The 16,534-nt window shown below is 34.0% G+C and overlaps 1 protein-coding gene and 1 pseudogene across 1 annotated transcript; both read right to left on the bottom strand.

The window, feature by feature from the left end:
* Positions 1–6,337: 6,337 nt before the first annotated feature.
* LOC112093546 (germin-like protein subfamily 1 member 17) lies at positions 6,338–7,283 on the bottom strand. The gene is made up of 2 exons (XM_024172218.1): positions 7,151–7,283; positions 6,338–7,019 (listed from the first exon to the last, which is right to left on the bottom strand). Exons 1-2 carry the CDS (start codon positions 7,272–7,274, stop codon positions 6,466–6,468), a joined length of 678 nt encoding a protein of 225 aa, XP_024027986.1. The 5' UTR covers positions 7,275–7,283; the 3' UTR covers positions 6,338–6,465.
* A 3,704-nt stretch (positions 7,284–10,987) lies between these two features.
* On the bottom strand, positions 10,988–15,710 carry LOC112093541 (annotated as a pseudogene).
* Between the last annotated feature and the right edge of the window lie 824 nt (positions 15,711–16,534).

The following is a 16,534-nucleotide window of genomic DNA, read 5'->3' as shown; positions in this document are numbered from 1 at the left end:
ATATAGTGGAAGAAATTTAAGTGGCCTAAGGGTCCCGTGATTTTTACTCTCAATTTGAGAGATTTTTCACGCTAAAATTTGGTGTTTCATTTGTGGTTGATTATTTTGATTAATTAGTGCATTGGTTGTTTGGCTTTGTAGGCATTTTGTTTGAGATCCTATTTTAGCACACAAAGAGGGAAAGTCTTATTCCGCAATTGTTAGTATTAGTTTTCCCAACACAAACAAATATGCAGAACAAAGCTTTTTAATATATACTTAATGGCTAAAAATAGAGTTTTTTTGATAGCTGATAATTGTCGCAGGATCTATTGAAGAAACTCCCTTCATTTTGGATAAATTAAACGGTGGCTCAGGAGGCATTTTCCTACAGCGGATGACTTAAGTGCTACTTATTACTAGATCATTTTTCTAGTGTAAACGACTGAAAGAGCCGTGCCTTGCTTAGGATTTATATACGCAACTAATTATTTTCCGTCTCTAATTTAGTACTATAAATATATATACTTGGTTAGTGTATCTTCTCATGATCAGTCGAAGCGATGGATAACGTGCAATATGCCAGTTTTTTATCGTTAGGCCGTATAATTATAAAACGACATTTTTCCTGATCTAGCAATTATTTTTGTGAGGAAACTTACTCAAGCAACAAGTTAATTATCTTCTACATATAGGATGTGTCCCTCTGGGAAACTTCTCAGAAACGTGTTTGTGTTTCTGTGAATATATACAGTACGTTTGCATCAAGGGTTATAAGAAATAACGTATAAACGCACGTACATATACAACGTGTATTATATATATGCGCTTTAGCCTTAGTATTACAATTGCTTAATATTGGCGTTCAATTTAGTTATGTCCTTTCAATCCAAAAGCTGTTTTTTTGAATCAGTTCGAACCAGTCCATTCCATATATATGACGCGGAAAAATAATAGAAGGAAAAAGAAAGAGGGCAAATAACATAATTGAAGTGAGAAATGAACTAAATTTAAGTTTCTTTATATAAACAAGTTAAGATATTTATACGCTTGGTTTAGTACTTAAAGCTTTAGTGCTGTAGCTAGAAACAACACAACACCTACAATTAAGAAAAAGTCCATCTTAATTTGTTTAATTTGATCACAATAATCATAGTTTCGCTGCAAATAATATGATGCTAGTTTCGTTCTATTACTTAGTTGAAGTGAAATTACTAGCATTTAAGTTCTAAATATTGTCGTTTGTTTCTGTTGTTTCGCATAGTGCAGTCGTTTTTGTTTTTTGACATTATTGTCGTTTCTTAAGCTGATATCTTATTTTCATTTATCGAGTAGATAAGTTTCACAGTCGTCTTCAATTTGATGTCGGCTTCACATGTTCTCGGTCATAATTTCGTGTTGTTCATTATTATTGTCATTTTTTAGGTTATCATAATTTCCGTCGTTAGTGCCTGGTTATGTCGTGTGTTATGTTAGTATCGATTGTCACATTATTTTAGTTTTTTTTTCTTGTCGCTTTCAAGTTGATGTTGTTTTTAAATTGTTGTCGTTTTTGTTTTGGCGTCGTTTGCTAGATTAATGTTGTTTTTTCAGGTTGTTGTCGTTTCCATAAGTAATGCATTTTTTTGGGGACATTGACGTATTGTCTTTTCTTATGTTGATGTCATTTCTTATATTTTGACTGCTTTTTAATGTTTTTGTCTTGTCATTTTCGGATTATGTAGCTGTCATGAGTTTATAATAGTTTTCGAGTTGATGTCGTTTTGAGGGGTCATTTTCTGCTGTGAGGAGTCTTGGGGCTTGTGTTATAGGCAGAGGCAATCGAGGATGCCAGAGCCAAGACAGCCAACGTGAAAGCTTCGTCCTTGATAGATCTTTACATAAATCTAAAGCACATGCAATCCGTGTCCATATTGTGCTTCCCGCGTGACTCAATGCGCGAGAAACATTTAGCACGGAGTTTTTTCTTTTTCCTTTCCTTATCTTTTGCTTTCATTTTTTTCCTATTTTTATCTTTATTTCTTTCTTTCCTCTCTTTCTTCTTCCTCTTTTGTTTTTTTTTTTTCAAAAAATTGTATAATTATTGTTTTAAAAAATATCACACGCGCACATGGCGCATTTTGACCAGTATATAAACTAACTAGTTATGATATAATGCCATGGATTTGCTCGGTGTTTGAGTGAGAGTTGTGAAATCTTCCAGGTTGGATATGACTATTGTTGACGATGAAAATTTATTAATAAAATAATAATGAATTTTTGTATCAATTAACGCAAATTTAATGATCTTAAACGCAATTAAAAGCTAAATTAATGTAAGAACACATAAAATTTATAGTGGTTCACCTTTAATTCAAGAGCTATGTCCACTATGAGGAGGAGAAAAAATTCACTACTTTTGAAGAAAATATACGGTCTAATGCTCAGAATGAGACTTAAGGATTTTATGACGTATAATCCCTTATTTGTATCTTATGTCACCGCCTATGTTTGTTTCCCTATTTAAATTTGAGATATTTCTCTTATCTTTTAGGATAATTTCTCAAAAGATAGAGATTACAATCAATTAGGCCGGTTTTCCTATTTGAAATTCATTTATTTAAATTACAAGTGGTAAATCTAAAAAAGAATTCTTTAGATCATTATCTTTACGTAGCCTCGACTCCGTAGATGCTTTTTTTTATCATCTTCGCTATTGCTTGTAAATGCGGTCAACCTCATGTCTCCTTCTTACAACGGTCGACCTCTCACTTATAATAGATGCCTCCTTGTATCAGTCGACTCTTAATAAAACTGTTTTTTGACGTGACTTTTAGAGTTGAGTTGTACTTGATCATTTAATACTATTCTTTATGGTTTGTGGGTCCCATTCACGGTCTAATTTTGAGTTCGGCATTTTACCCTACAACAGCTATATTTATAGTTAGGATTGAAAACTTCACAAAGCGGGAAAAAAAAGGACTCGACCGGTTATATAAGAATTGGTAAAAATATTTGATGCAAAGGTAATCTTGTTATTGATAATTGATATATGATAAGATTATAGACAAGATCAGTTCCTACGAGCTTATTTAAGCTACAGTTGATTTCTTGGCTCATTTGATTTGAGTTGGTTTTGTTGACTTTTGTTTGTCTTTAGGAGGATTAATTTGCTATTTTTCTATTATTTGCTTTTTGTAATAAAACAGAGTGGAGGATTTAGTAGATATACGTTTACTTATTTACTTAAAAAATCTATAGTATATAACATAAAAAACTCACTGTAGTTTTGCCTCCCAAATGAAACTTTCAAACAGAACTGGTGATTCTGCATATGATCTTATGGTTCCTTTTCTATGACATTCTTTTCCTTTCTTTTTTTCCTTTTTTGTTTATTCATTATTTTTTTCTTTTTCTTGACGCTACAATTTTCACGTCATGATAAAAATCTTACTGTAGTTGAGAGGTGTGCAGTGCGCGATTTTTCTTGTTTAAATTTTGTTTCATTATAGTAAGTTATAACTTCATAGCTCTCACATAAAAGGTAAACTACTATAAGTCTATAAAATATCTTACATATTGTTATGTTTTTTTATTTTGTGATTTTATTGCTACATCTAGCATTGAATTAGAGTGTCTAATTCTTAACAAGTACATCTCTAATAAGATAGAGTACATTAACAAACTGGAACCATATGATCTGCTTGCTTGTATTCGTATTCAATCCATATACTTTTACCAAAAAAGAAAATACATGCGTCATAGATATAGTTATATATAGGACTATTCTGTTTGTTTAGCTTACAAACTTAGTCGTACGTAAGCATTAATCTATATATCTAGGATCCGATCCAAACAAAGAGTCCGGAATTGCGACTTCTCCGGACAAAACCCACGTATGGTTTTCCCTTTGCAACAAGAAGGATTTTGCTAGTACGAGGGTTGATGTGAGGCTGGTTTACACCGTAAGGCGCATAGTCAAAGCGAGCCAGAGACACGCCAAGAGTGTGGAGCCTCGGGAATGTGTCTACGTACGTTCAAGCTGGTTACGTTGTACCTCTCTTCATTGTCTGTGCTTGTGGAAATGTTGAGCCCTGATGCAAAGAAATCCTTTGACTCGACGCTATTCGGGTCCTTGCAGAATTTTCCTCTCACAAACACTGCTTAATTTCAGATTTTTTTTAAAAAAAAAAATGTTCTACTTAATACTGTCACAACCATTACAAATTTACAATATATATAATCTATCAACTTATGTTAGAGAAACTTAACACATCACAACTAGATTGACACCTAAAATTTTTACGCATAAAAAAATTTAATTTGAGCATTACGATATATGTTTCTATTGATTGGTGCAAAATCTTAGTGAAGCCCTTTTATTTTTACATCTTACATTAGCTCTTATATTTCTACCCTTTAGACTAAAACTAGTCAAGGGGTAGAGTTTTTTTAAAATAAGTACTTTTAGTGATTCAGGTACTTAAAGAGGTAGAATATGTAATTTTCTCCATTTTTTTAGCCTTTTTTGTTATTTTTTTAAATGATTGTCATTTTTGTTTTGGTGTCTTCATTTTGATTGATGTCGTTTTTCATGTTCTTATCGTTTCCCGATAGGCATTCGTTTGTCATGAGGCTAATATCGTTTTTCAGGACGGTGTCTCTTTTGCTGTTTTTATGAATCAGTGCCCTTTTTAAAACTAGTGATGGTTTCAAGATTATTGTGGACGCGGTTATAGATGATTGTCTTTTTTAATTATTATTTTGTTTTTGTCTCTCCAAAAATGTCATTTTTCAAAATGACCTCCTAGGGAACAGGGAGGATAATTCCTGTATTGCACAAACATTTGTTGGGAGTCATGATAATTACTCTCTAGTCACTATTGAGGTTAGTTAGTTCAAGAATACCTGAGAAATATTTACAGATTTGACATCGCTATTTATAGGTGGATACTGGATTCTCTTAACTAGTCTTTGTTACTTCAGGAAGCGGACAAAAGGCTTGGTTTTCTACTCTCAAACAAGATGTACTTTATAATTTGTACATAAAAGACTTTGTTATGTATTTTAGTGTTGGCATCTTGTGGTAATACTCAAGTTATTATTTATCTTCTGGGATTTAAGATTGGATCGATTTGAAAATTGAGAAGAAGATAATGTGTGGAAGCATGACAGATTCAGATTCAATTTTAAGAAAAATATGAGGATAAGAAGGTTGAAATCTTGGAGATAAAGTGCGGTGAGACTTTTTTACTATGTTCTTTAGGAGAAGAAAATGACATTCTTCTGGAGAAAAATTTGTCATCTTCAAGAGAAAGACGATCTACAATGTTGAAGGGAGGTCAACCAATCATTGTTTTTCAGAAGAAGTATTTAGAGTTTTGGAAGAGAACGATCTACTAAGTGAAGGAATTTCATCATGCAGAGTTTGAAGACGAGTGATGCTTGCTGAATAAGTCTATTGGTGATTGTAATCGAAATTAATTAGTGTATTATTTAATGTCTGAGGGTGATATTGTGAATGTAAATTTTTGCCGAATCACATAAAATTCTCTGACTTCATTATATAATTTATACTTCGGTAATTTAATTAATTTGATATTAACTATATCCGGTAAATTGGCAAATAAAAGTATGATTCGAAACTTATCTTCTTTGTTCTTCTAGTTATTAATAATAATGACGAACAAGCATATTGACCAAGGTTCATCTAGACACGTAACCTCCTGACGCATACAGAAGCTATGGATATAATATTTAAAGTTTCACTAATTTTGCCTAGAAAGAAACTTTTAAAAAGGAACTGGCCACATTATCATAGTTCCTTTCAACCTAATGAAGCTTTCTTTTCTTTCCTTTTCTTATAATTAAATTATTAGTCGGTTGCTTTCTTTTACATTCCAGGTATCAGCACCAATAAGAAAGGACCAACAATCTTTATTAATTAATGGAAAAAATTACGAAGACAACATTTTAATCAGTACTTTTGTAGCAGCTAAACAATTTGCTGGTAGCCTGCACATATCGGATATTCTCTCTCTCGCTCTCTCCCTTTCTTTCCCCAATTTAACGGGATATTTATTCTTTTTTTAATTATTTATTCTTCTTTTTTTTTATTTTTTATAACAGATAAGAAAATTGGTGGACACATTAATTAATGGCCAATAACGATGGTTTGGTTTCATACTTTGACCTCTGTTTTTTTCTCTTTTGGTAAGTGTGATTAGCAACTCATGTCCATTTTCATTTGTGTGGAAAGCAGCCAACATACTCCTTAAACGGAATGCGACAAAATAGTTGCCTTTTATTTAATTTGCAAAACAAACAGTAAATTTATTGCTACTTAGAAAGTACAAAAACTAAACGAGTTTCTCTCAACAATCCAACAACAGTAAATCAATCATAAAATTAAATGAGATCGAATGGTGCACAGCACATAACCATTCTATTTATTACATAACACAAAAGATCCTAGATTCATGGCTGTTTTAATTGTCGTTTCTCTAGCTAGTTGTTGTCATACCAGAACTGCTTCTGAAGATATTTAACAACATTCTTGTCCAGTTGGAAGGCCCTGGTTAGGACATCAGCTTTGATGGAAGGATTCGATCCGAACACTGAGTTTGCAATTGTAATAACTCCTGCGTTTTGGCTGCTGAGACCAGCAAAGGCCACTGCTGGCTTATGTTCCGGGTTGAACTGGAAGTGAATCAAGCCAATAGGAAACACAAACACATCTCCCTTGTTTAGAACCTTGGTGAATAGGCGGTTTCCGTCTTGGTTAGACGACACGAAACCGACGTGGAGTGTCCCCTCCACGACGACAAGAATTTCGGAGCCACGAGGGTGAATGTGAGGCGGGTTTTCGCCGTATGGTGCATAGTCAATGCGAACCAATGAAATCCCAAGAGTGTTAAGTCCTCGAATTCTGTCCACGTTTACAGTAGTTACGGCGGAACCAACTGGGTTACTAGTGTTTCCAGCAATGTTGAGCCCAGAAGTGAAGAAGTCCTTAGCCTTGACATGCTTTGGATCCTTGCAGAATTTCCCATTCACAAATACTGCTCAAAAGGAAATAAATTTTCGTCAGTATCAATTTGCCATACCACTGTAAAACATGGTGAAAAATTATTGAGGAATAAAAATTGGTAACAGTGAGGGAATTAATGGGGGGAAAAAAATGTAGACTTACGAGCCTTGTTGGGATCGTCTGTTGCTACGCAAAAGTCTTGCAGAGGGCTTGGATCATAAGCAGAGGCAATGGAGGTTGCCAAAGCCAAAACAGCTACTATAAGAAGGAAATGAACACCTTTCATGGTTGCTATATATATATATATATATTTGTATATGCTATTGCTAGATATCTCTCGAGTTATATCTGATATATATCTATACGTTGCTTGAATGAATGAGAAGTGTTTGCACTGCTCTAGATCAATTTATAGATGGGAGTGTCTGAAGTAGTCTATCTTACTTCATGAAGTGGATAAAAGACTTGGTTTGTGTTTTCTAATTCAGAAAAGACTTGGTAAATTTTGATTCAGTAGCTATCTTGTTATTAATGTATCAAGTGCTCAACTACTCATACAGAAAAATTATTTTAGTTCCCACAAGTTTTTCCTCTGGAAGGAAATTTTCAAATTGGAACTAGTCTTTTTCTTTTTTTAATATGTATCTTACAGTGTCTTTATTTCCTTTCACGTCTTTTTGATCTATTCGCCTTTTTCCCACATTATTGTTGTCATATTGTATCCTTTGTCGCTTGGGGGGCATTTGGTATGTAGGAATCAGTAGGAATTATATTCTTAGGAAAGTGATGGAGGGTAATATGATTTTTAAGAATAATATATTACTGTGTTTGGTTTCATACAGGAATCTTTTTTAAATTTCCAGGAATATTACATTACTGTATTTGGTTGTTCGCATGGAAGAAGATCAATAATAATAATAATAATAATAATAATAATAATAATAATAAGATTCCCATGATTTTGAGATTCCTGAGAATTTGAATAACAGCATGTTAGGTGATATTCAAATTACCTTAAAATGAAGGAAAGTGAATCATATAGTAATCACTTTTCTGGGAATCTAAAAATTATAATTCTTGTACCAAACATGGTAATATTGCATATTCTCATTCTCATCCTTAAGATTACTGCATACCAAACGCCCCCTTGAAGTTATTGTTTTCCCTTCTTCTTTTTTCCCCTATCGTTTTTAATTATATTTTTATTGTTCATATTTTTGTTGTTTCACAAGTGATGCCGCTTTTTATGCTCTAGTCATTTGACTCATTTCTTATGTTGATGTCGTTTTACAATCATTTTCGTTTTTTTTATTTTGATTTCATGTCGTGGATAAGGGTCCGTTTTCATCTATTGTTTTTTCTCAGAATGACACGTTCTTTGGAATTTGATGTGCTTACTTAAGATAGTTTCGTTTTCGGTTATGTGTCGTTTAGTTTATTTTGCTTTTCTAGCTTTTGTTGTTTCAATTTTATTGTTGATTTCATGTCGTCTTATATATATAATTGTGGTTTGCTTTTTTGCTGTTGATGCTTTTTATTAAAGTGTGTTGTTTTCATGATGTTGTTTTCGTGTTGTCTCTAACTTAAACAAAGCAGTTTTTATTGTTGTCGTTGCTTACTGTGTTGTCATTTTCTAGGGTGTTCGGTATGAGGATTCATGTCATAGTTCGGATCATGGATTTTTTCTCACAAAAAACAAACGTAAACAGAGAATGGTTATGAATCATGATTCTGAATCTGTGAACCAAATGTCCACTTCATGTTTTTGACGCCTTTGAATTATCAATGTTTTATTTATTTAATTGTGTCATTTTCATAGATTGTTGTCGTTACTGAAATGATTCCTTTTTGTATTGTTGTCGTTTCTTCCGTTTTGATGTATTGACTTTTTCTCAGAATGACGCGTTCTTTGGAACTTGATGTGCTTACATAAGATAGTTTCGTTTTCGGTTATGTGTCTATGTGTCGTTTAGTTTATTTTGCTTTTCTAGCCTTTGTCGTTTTAATTTTATTGCTGATTTCATTTCATCTTATATATAATTGTCGTTTGTTTTTGTGCTGTTGATGTTTTTTTTATAGAAGTGTGTTGTTTTCATGATGTCATTTTCGTGTTGTCGCTAACTTAAACAGAGCAGTTTTTATTGTTGTCGTTGCTTACTGTGTTGTTGTTTTTATGTTTTTGACGCCTTTGAATTATCAATGTTTTATTTTGGTTTTGTTTATTTAACTGTGTCGTTTACTTAGATTATTGTCGTTTACTGAAATGATTTCATTTACTTGTGTATGCTGTTTTTCAGGTTGATATTGTTTTAAGTCTTGTATTATTTACTTAGATGACGTTATATGTTATTGTCTTTCTCCTAAATGATATCTTGCTGTTGTTTTCATGTAGACACGTTTCCCCTAATGGAGTCTTTTTTCTATTGATGTTGTTATCTCTCTTGTCGTTCTAGCGCCGTTTTGTCAGATTTCTATGTTTATTTTTTGGTATATACAAATACAGGATTAAACACGTGTTCTCTCAAACCCACGTTCCACCGCACCCTATCTCATCCCTATTGACCTGGCGGTCATAGGCATATTTCTATCTATCATTCTATTCTTGAAACAAATGACGTAATCACTCTGTCGTTTATAATCTGTTGTCATTTTGACGCCTTCTTTAAAAAGCATTGGACTGTGAACTATTCGCACTCACACAAAACGACATCCTAGGATTACATATGTTTACTTAGTTCCGGAAGTGGTAAAATTAAGAAAACTTGCTAGGTAAATAGTTTTCAGCGCTTCCACGTTAACGCTAAGAAAGTCCAGCATCACATAAAAAGTCTCGAGTGACATAATTGCTTTTGCGAAAAACAATGCTGAATCCTCTATTCAAATAATCAAAGCCGGTCTTATAAGTTATATCAAATATTGTTATATTCCTCACATCTTGAATGCTAGTGACACAAATACCATGTTTACTTCTAAAATTATGTGTAACGACTCGATCTGGTAAGCCGCTACTAACGACTCGATCTGGAAACAATAAACATATATGTACTTAAAAGATTGTATTAAGAGAAATTTTGCAATAATTTTTTTAAAGCATTAAGTTTAAAGTACATAGTTAAAAGTTTGAACATCAAAATAAAAATTGGAAATACTTTTTAAAATGGAACATCTTGCGTAGTGATAATCTTTTTTTGTTAGAACTTTTAATTGATACTTCCTACCTTGAAACTTAACTCTTTTAATATATATATTGTAAGAAGAAAAAGAGAAAACAAATTTTAAAAAAAAAAAGTTGTCTAAGAATGCAAAAGAAGAAATTGGAAGCATTACCGGCATAGCCTGTAATTCAACATCAAATTAACTTTATAATTCTAAATCTGAATCTACCATAGATATAGAATTTAAATCCCCGACCCAAGATTAAACAAGAAAAATTGGACGAGGCAATGAGTCAGTGAGAAGTAATTGAACATATATCAACAGGGCAAAGGAAAATTCTTCAAATGCATATAAATAAACAAAAGCACACCAGCTTTCTTTACGTTAGAATAAAACGACAGTGCTAATAAAGAATATTAAACGACGTCATCTTCCAAAATCATTATCAGACAGGCTGATCCAGTAGCTAGAAGTAGGAGAGACAGATTTTATGGCATACATTTGTGATCAAATGGTTATATCATACTAATTGTTTAGTGTTTTCATCAAGTGGTCTCGGTTTTTTTCTCTTTTCGATCCATGTGAGATTGCTATATTCCATGACCATTTTCATCCATTTTCCTTAAAAGACACTTCAAGAGTTTCTAAAGTAGAGTTTTATTGAATTTGTAAAACACACGTAAATCTATAGGTACAGTACAAAGTACGGAGACAATGCTCTCAACAACTCAATCATAATAAACTGAAATGAGAGAATGGCGCATAGACACATGACCATTCTATTTATTACATAACACATAACATATTCTAGTAATTTTATTATATGGTTGTTTGTTGGTCACCCTAATTGGCTACCCAGAATTTCTTCTGAAGCTGCTCAACTATTTTCTGGTCAAGTTGGAAGGCCTTGGCTAGGATCTCAGGGTTGATGGCAGGATTAGATCCAAACACTGCGTTTGCAATTGTTATGGTTCCTGGATTTTGGCTGCCGAAACCCACGAAAGCAACTGCTGGGACCATTCCTGGATTGAACTGGAAGTGAATCAAACCAATTGGAAAGACAAACACATCTCCCGTCTTGGTTTGATGTCACAAAACCAACGTTGAGTTGTCCCTCCACGACAACGAGGATTTTGGAGGCACGAGGGTGAATGTGAGGTGGGTTTTCGCCATATGGTGCAAATTTGTCAATGCGAGACAATGATACCCCAAGAGTGTTGAGGCCAGGAATTTTTTCCACATCAACACGAGTGACATTAGACCCAACTTTATTGTTATTATCCCCAGCAATGTTAAGCCCAAAAAAGAAGAAATCCTCAGCCTTGGCATACTTTGGATCCTTGCAGAATTTCCCATTCACAAACACTGCTCAAAAGGAAATTTTTTTTAGTTTATATTTACTTTCAACATTTATAAGATGGAGAACATAATTTATTAAAAGGTGGTAAAAAAAAAAAAGGAAAAATAGTAGGGAAATTAAGGAAAACTGTGTATACTTACAAGCCTTGTTAGGGTCATCTATTGCTACACAGAAGTCCTGCAGAGGGCTTGGGTCATAGGCAGAGGCAATGAAAGTTGCCAAACCCAAGACAGAAAGTGTTAAAAAGGATGTTAACACCTTTCATTATGTTTGATATTTTAGTATATATGTTATAGATCTCTATGAGTACTTCTGCTAATGTCACTTGAGTGATTATGGTTGGGAAATATTGCTTAGAAATTGTGATCTATTTATACATGGAAGTCTTTGAACTAGTCTATCTTATTGCATGAATTGGATGAAGGACTAGGTTTGATTTTTCTCCTCAAAAGACTTGGTATTCAACTACTCAGATTAATAACTTATGTTTCACTAGTTTTCCCTCTGGAAGGGAACTTTCAACATCGAAGTGGTCAGTGTGAGTATCTCACAGTGTAAATATTTCTTGTCTAGCTTTTCTTATCCTCTTTATAATTTACTTATTGTTAAGGGTATAATTTGTGGCTTTAAATTAGAACCTTCATTTTTAATTAGCTAGCATCTGAGTTCTAGGAAGGTGTTTGAATTGGAAGGGTATGCCTTTAATAATGGCCTGAAAATTTAGCTCATGTAGATATATATACTCTTGAAGCTAAAATTCCTTATTGGTTAAGTTTATTCGGAATTCCGATATATATATATATATATATATATATATATATATATATATATAGACACACACACACACTTATTTGTTTTAAGATTGCATATTGATTTAGTTAGACATCAAGAACTCAGTGACAGCAAGGAAGGGCAATTGATATTATTTTCTCTTCCATTAGGTACTTATTTTGGCGCAGCCTTGATTACAAGTCTTTGTGTGAATCATCATCAGGAGAATACTTTTTACGCAAATCGTCATTTTCAAATGTAAAGGAAGAATGGTCTCTTATTGGAATGATGATTAACGCCCAAAAGTGATGTTCACAAGCGGTCAATTGTAACACAGAAGGGTGGTTGTATCTACAGAGAGATAACAAAATAAACAAGAAAGATTAACAGAATAAGAGTGTTAGAAAAAAAATAAATAACAAGTGAATTAAAGAAAAAGAAGAGTCTTTGTGATTTTTGTTGCAAATAAAGGAAAAAGGAGAAAATTTGTATGAAGGAAATTCAGCAGTAAACACGGTAAGGTGTCGAGAATCCCTAATGTTTCGTTCACCAATTCAAGTTTTGATTCACAAAATAAAAAGATCAAATAAATTAAATCCTTACGTTAAAATCTCAAAGATCATTATTACCAGTTATCCAACATCAACAACATATCAAATTGACAATTGTTACGAATTTTCGCAAACGCAAGTGCACGTTATCCTATCAAGTAGTAAAGTTTGTAGAAACGAGTATCGTCCCACGAGGACTGAATAATATTAATTACTGAAATTGTATCAATACTAACTTTATTTGAACGAAACAAGCAAGTGAGAATTTTTATATAAATAAAACTAAACAATCTAATTAACAATTTAAGTAATTATAAAAATTCAATATTAACAAGCTCTAGGGTTTCCGATTTCACCAAACCATTCCGCCTTGAATTATCTATCAAATCAATCTTAAATTATTCCCCTTAATTGACAGTCGAAAATCCCTAAATTAATCGATGCTCCCTTCCGAGTTACATCAAAAATCCCCTTAATTGCTAACTCACTATATTCCTATGTGAATTTCAAACAATTAAAGAGTCATTAAGTTTTATGGATTTCCATGTAGCAACCACACTAACCATGCAAGTATATTCCTATCTTACATGCAATCAATGGAATTCAACACAAAGATCAAAAAACATAAATCTCCTTCCGTTTTCATTATGAATTAACTAATCATCCAATTAGTGGGCAATTAATTAGAAGCATTAAGAACAGTGATGAAAACTCAACTAGGACGAATAATTCTTCGATTGATATGATAACATAATTCAAAACATCATGATCCGGCTACATCGTAGCCCTAGAATAGGAAAGTTAGAACATAATGAAAAGAGAAAACATTTTAACAATATTCTTAAACATGAGAAGAGAAGAAGGAGAAACTATTTTGACGAATTGAAGCAGAATTCCGTTCCCGGTTGATTCGTCTTCTCCTCTGTAGTAGAAAAGTTCTCCTTTCTCTTTTCTAAGTCCCAGCATAACCTAATTGAGTCTAAAAATTCCTATTTATAGGTTCGGGGTCGTAATGGCACTTTTGGTAATTATTTAGAGATTAAAACATGAAATTCCTGAACTGGTGCCATGGCTCTACTTCAATGGCGCCGCGGCACCATAACAAAGGCCTTCAGAAATTTGATGTGGCGCCATGGCTCTGTCCCTAGGCGCCATGGCGCTGCGGCAAATTTGTGATTTTCTTCTCCGTATCGCCATGGCTCCACTTTATGGCGCCTAGGCGCTTTGCTCTCGGGTTTGTAGTACTAGAAAACTTGTTTTTGGTGCCATGGCTCTACTTTATGGTGCCTAGGCGCTTTGCTCCCGGGTTTGTAGTACTAAAAAACTTATTTTTGCTCTATCTTCGAAGCCTAAGTGCCCCTTTACAAAGCCTTAGTGCCTGTTCTTCAATTTTGCTCCAAAAATTCCCAAAAATTACCAATGGACTCCAACTGAAACAAACCTACAAAATAAATTGAAAACACATAAATAACTCCTAAAAACACCTAAAAACTGACAAAATAATAAGTCAGGAAAACGCAAATGTAAACACAAATTCAACTCATAAAATTCCCCCAAACTTAAGATTTTGCTAGTTCTCGAGCAAACGAAAATAAAGAAGCCTAAAATTAATGAAAATGAAATTCCAAAACAAGAGTGACAGTTTGCTTTGATTTACCAAATCAGCCTTAGAGATTTCACACAATAATAGCTCAAGAAAAATATCAAAAATTTGTGATTGTGTAGAATTTCAACCCAAATATCAACTTTCACCTTACCTTAGATTCCTTGAGTGTGTATGTGTATAGCCTATCACAGTCAACTACTTGCACCCAGATTAGTTTATGCAACCAAGTTAATTAAAATTTGGAGAATAGTTAGAACTCCATATGCTTGCTTTCCTCATTACTCTCCACTAATGTAGACCAAACAAAACAAAAAGATCATTAGGACTTAACTTGGCATGTAATGTGTGGCTCGGGTTTAAAGGTAGGATATAGGATATAAACATGGCTCAAATCACCCAAACACACATAAGCATTCCATTTTCAAGAGCTTCTTCCAATACAAAGAAAAAACCCCAAACTTGATTTCACTTCCCATTGTCAACTGCTTTTCTTTTCATTTGATTTTTTTTTTTGAATACCACACCCCCAAATTTATTCTTTGACGTACGTGATCAAGAGATGTGGTACCTATACATATATATTCCCTTTTTTTTTCAAATGAAGAAATACAATTCCAAGCTCCTCCCATCCTCCCCAAAATCAAATAGCTCTTTAATAATTATCTAGAATGTCCACATGCATATGAGTGAAAAGGTAGAACAAGAGATATTATTTCAGGCTAAGGTTAAAATGTGGGTAACAAAGAAAAGGTTAATATAAGCTCAAAGGGGTGAACGAAGGGTATATTATGCACAGGTTGGCTAGAAAGGCTCAAACGTCTAAAAATGACCTAAATCATATCCTCAATGTAATGTAGTCTAGGATTTCACCTCGAGTAACAATTGAACAAGTTCTAGAATTCTTATAAGATCATATGAATACATAAATCACATAAACTTTCTCTAAGCAAGCAACGCAATCAACTGTTCAAGGCTAAGTGCTCAAAATGTCAAGGAATTTAGGCAAGGAAAATCATCAACAAAAGCATCAAGCACACACACAAACCACAATATTTATCAATTCGTCAAGAACTAGTAGAAAGCAAAACCAACCTCATCATAGGCCATGGTGTTGTTCAGCCTGACTGTCAATTTTTTTTTTTTTTTTTTGGGAAGAATAATTAAAACATCTCCCAAACTTAAACCAAACATTGTCCTCAATGGTAAAATAGAAATTAAGTTCCGAGGACTTACCTGGGCGAGGGCTAAGTCAGATGCCCTCGCCGTCATCATCTCCATCTTCTACTGTAGCTGGTGGCGAATACGGTGGAAAGACGGGTGCTGGAGGTAGCCATGGATCTGGTGCTCCTGTGTATTGGCCAAGCATCTGAGCCAGTGCAGCTGTGGCCTCCACCTGCCAGGAAGCATAATGATGAAACTCTCGGCGATGCTGTTGGACTTCCTGAATGCGGGTCTACTCTGCCTGCTCCAAACAAGCTACCCTCTCTTCAATGGTCAAAGTAGTGGAACAGGCCCGATGGGGTGGTCGTGAGGAACTAGCATGTGCGGGGTCCGGAGCAACTTCTTCCTCTTGGTTGTCCTCCCAGCTTTTGTAATGGATAATTGTGCGCACTGTAATGGCTGGCTTTGGTAGTTGTTGCTCCTCTATATCGGTCCAAGTCATTCTCACATTATGACAAAGAGCAGTAATAAGGGATGGATGTGATAATCCTCCAGAAGTTGTTCCCCGTATAGTCTTTAGAATTGATTGTTGGATAATGCTACTAACATCGATAGAGCGCCTTGTAAGAATGGAAAACAAAAGGATGGCCCGGTCCTTGTTGATCTCAGTAAATTGAGTACTTGGCATCAATTTTGAGCAAATGAAATGAAGTAATTCCATGCTTTTCCCGCTCGAGTTAGTGTGCTCGCCAAAAAGTTAACCGGTTTCTCCCTTGTTGTCATTTTCCATTTAGTGCCAGGCCTCGCCACCTCCCTTATGTTCGGGTTCAACCTCATATGTGAAGGCAATGGTTTAAGATCTGGGATAGGTGGCTTCTCAATAGATGGTAAAGGTCTAGGATTACCTTTTCCAAGCTCTTCAAATGGCTTCTTGAAGAAAA

Source organism: Morus notabilis, unplaced genomic scaffold (genome assembly GCF_000414095.1).
Source record: "Morus notabilis unplaced genomic scaffold, ASM41409v2 Scaffold7, whole genome shotgun sequence".
In the NCBI taxonomy this organism is placed as follows: Eukaryota; Viridiplantae; Streptophyta; class Magnoliopsida; order Rosales; family Moraceae; genus Morus; species Morus notabilis.
Note: the sequence above shows the minus strand (reverse complement) of the source record. Positions and strands in the feature narration are given on the sequence as shown.

Bases quoted from the DNA above. Each gene is read 5' to 3' on its own strand.
- LOC112093546 (XM_024172218.1), bottom strand. From the start codon at position 7,274: ATGAAAGGTGTTCATTTCCTTCTTATAGTAGCTGTTTTGGCTTTGGCA. The intron at 7,020-7,150 runs GTAAGTCTACAT...CCTTTTGAGCAG, and splicing joins AGACGATCCCAACAAGGCTC to TATTTGTGAATGGGAAATTC.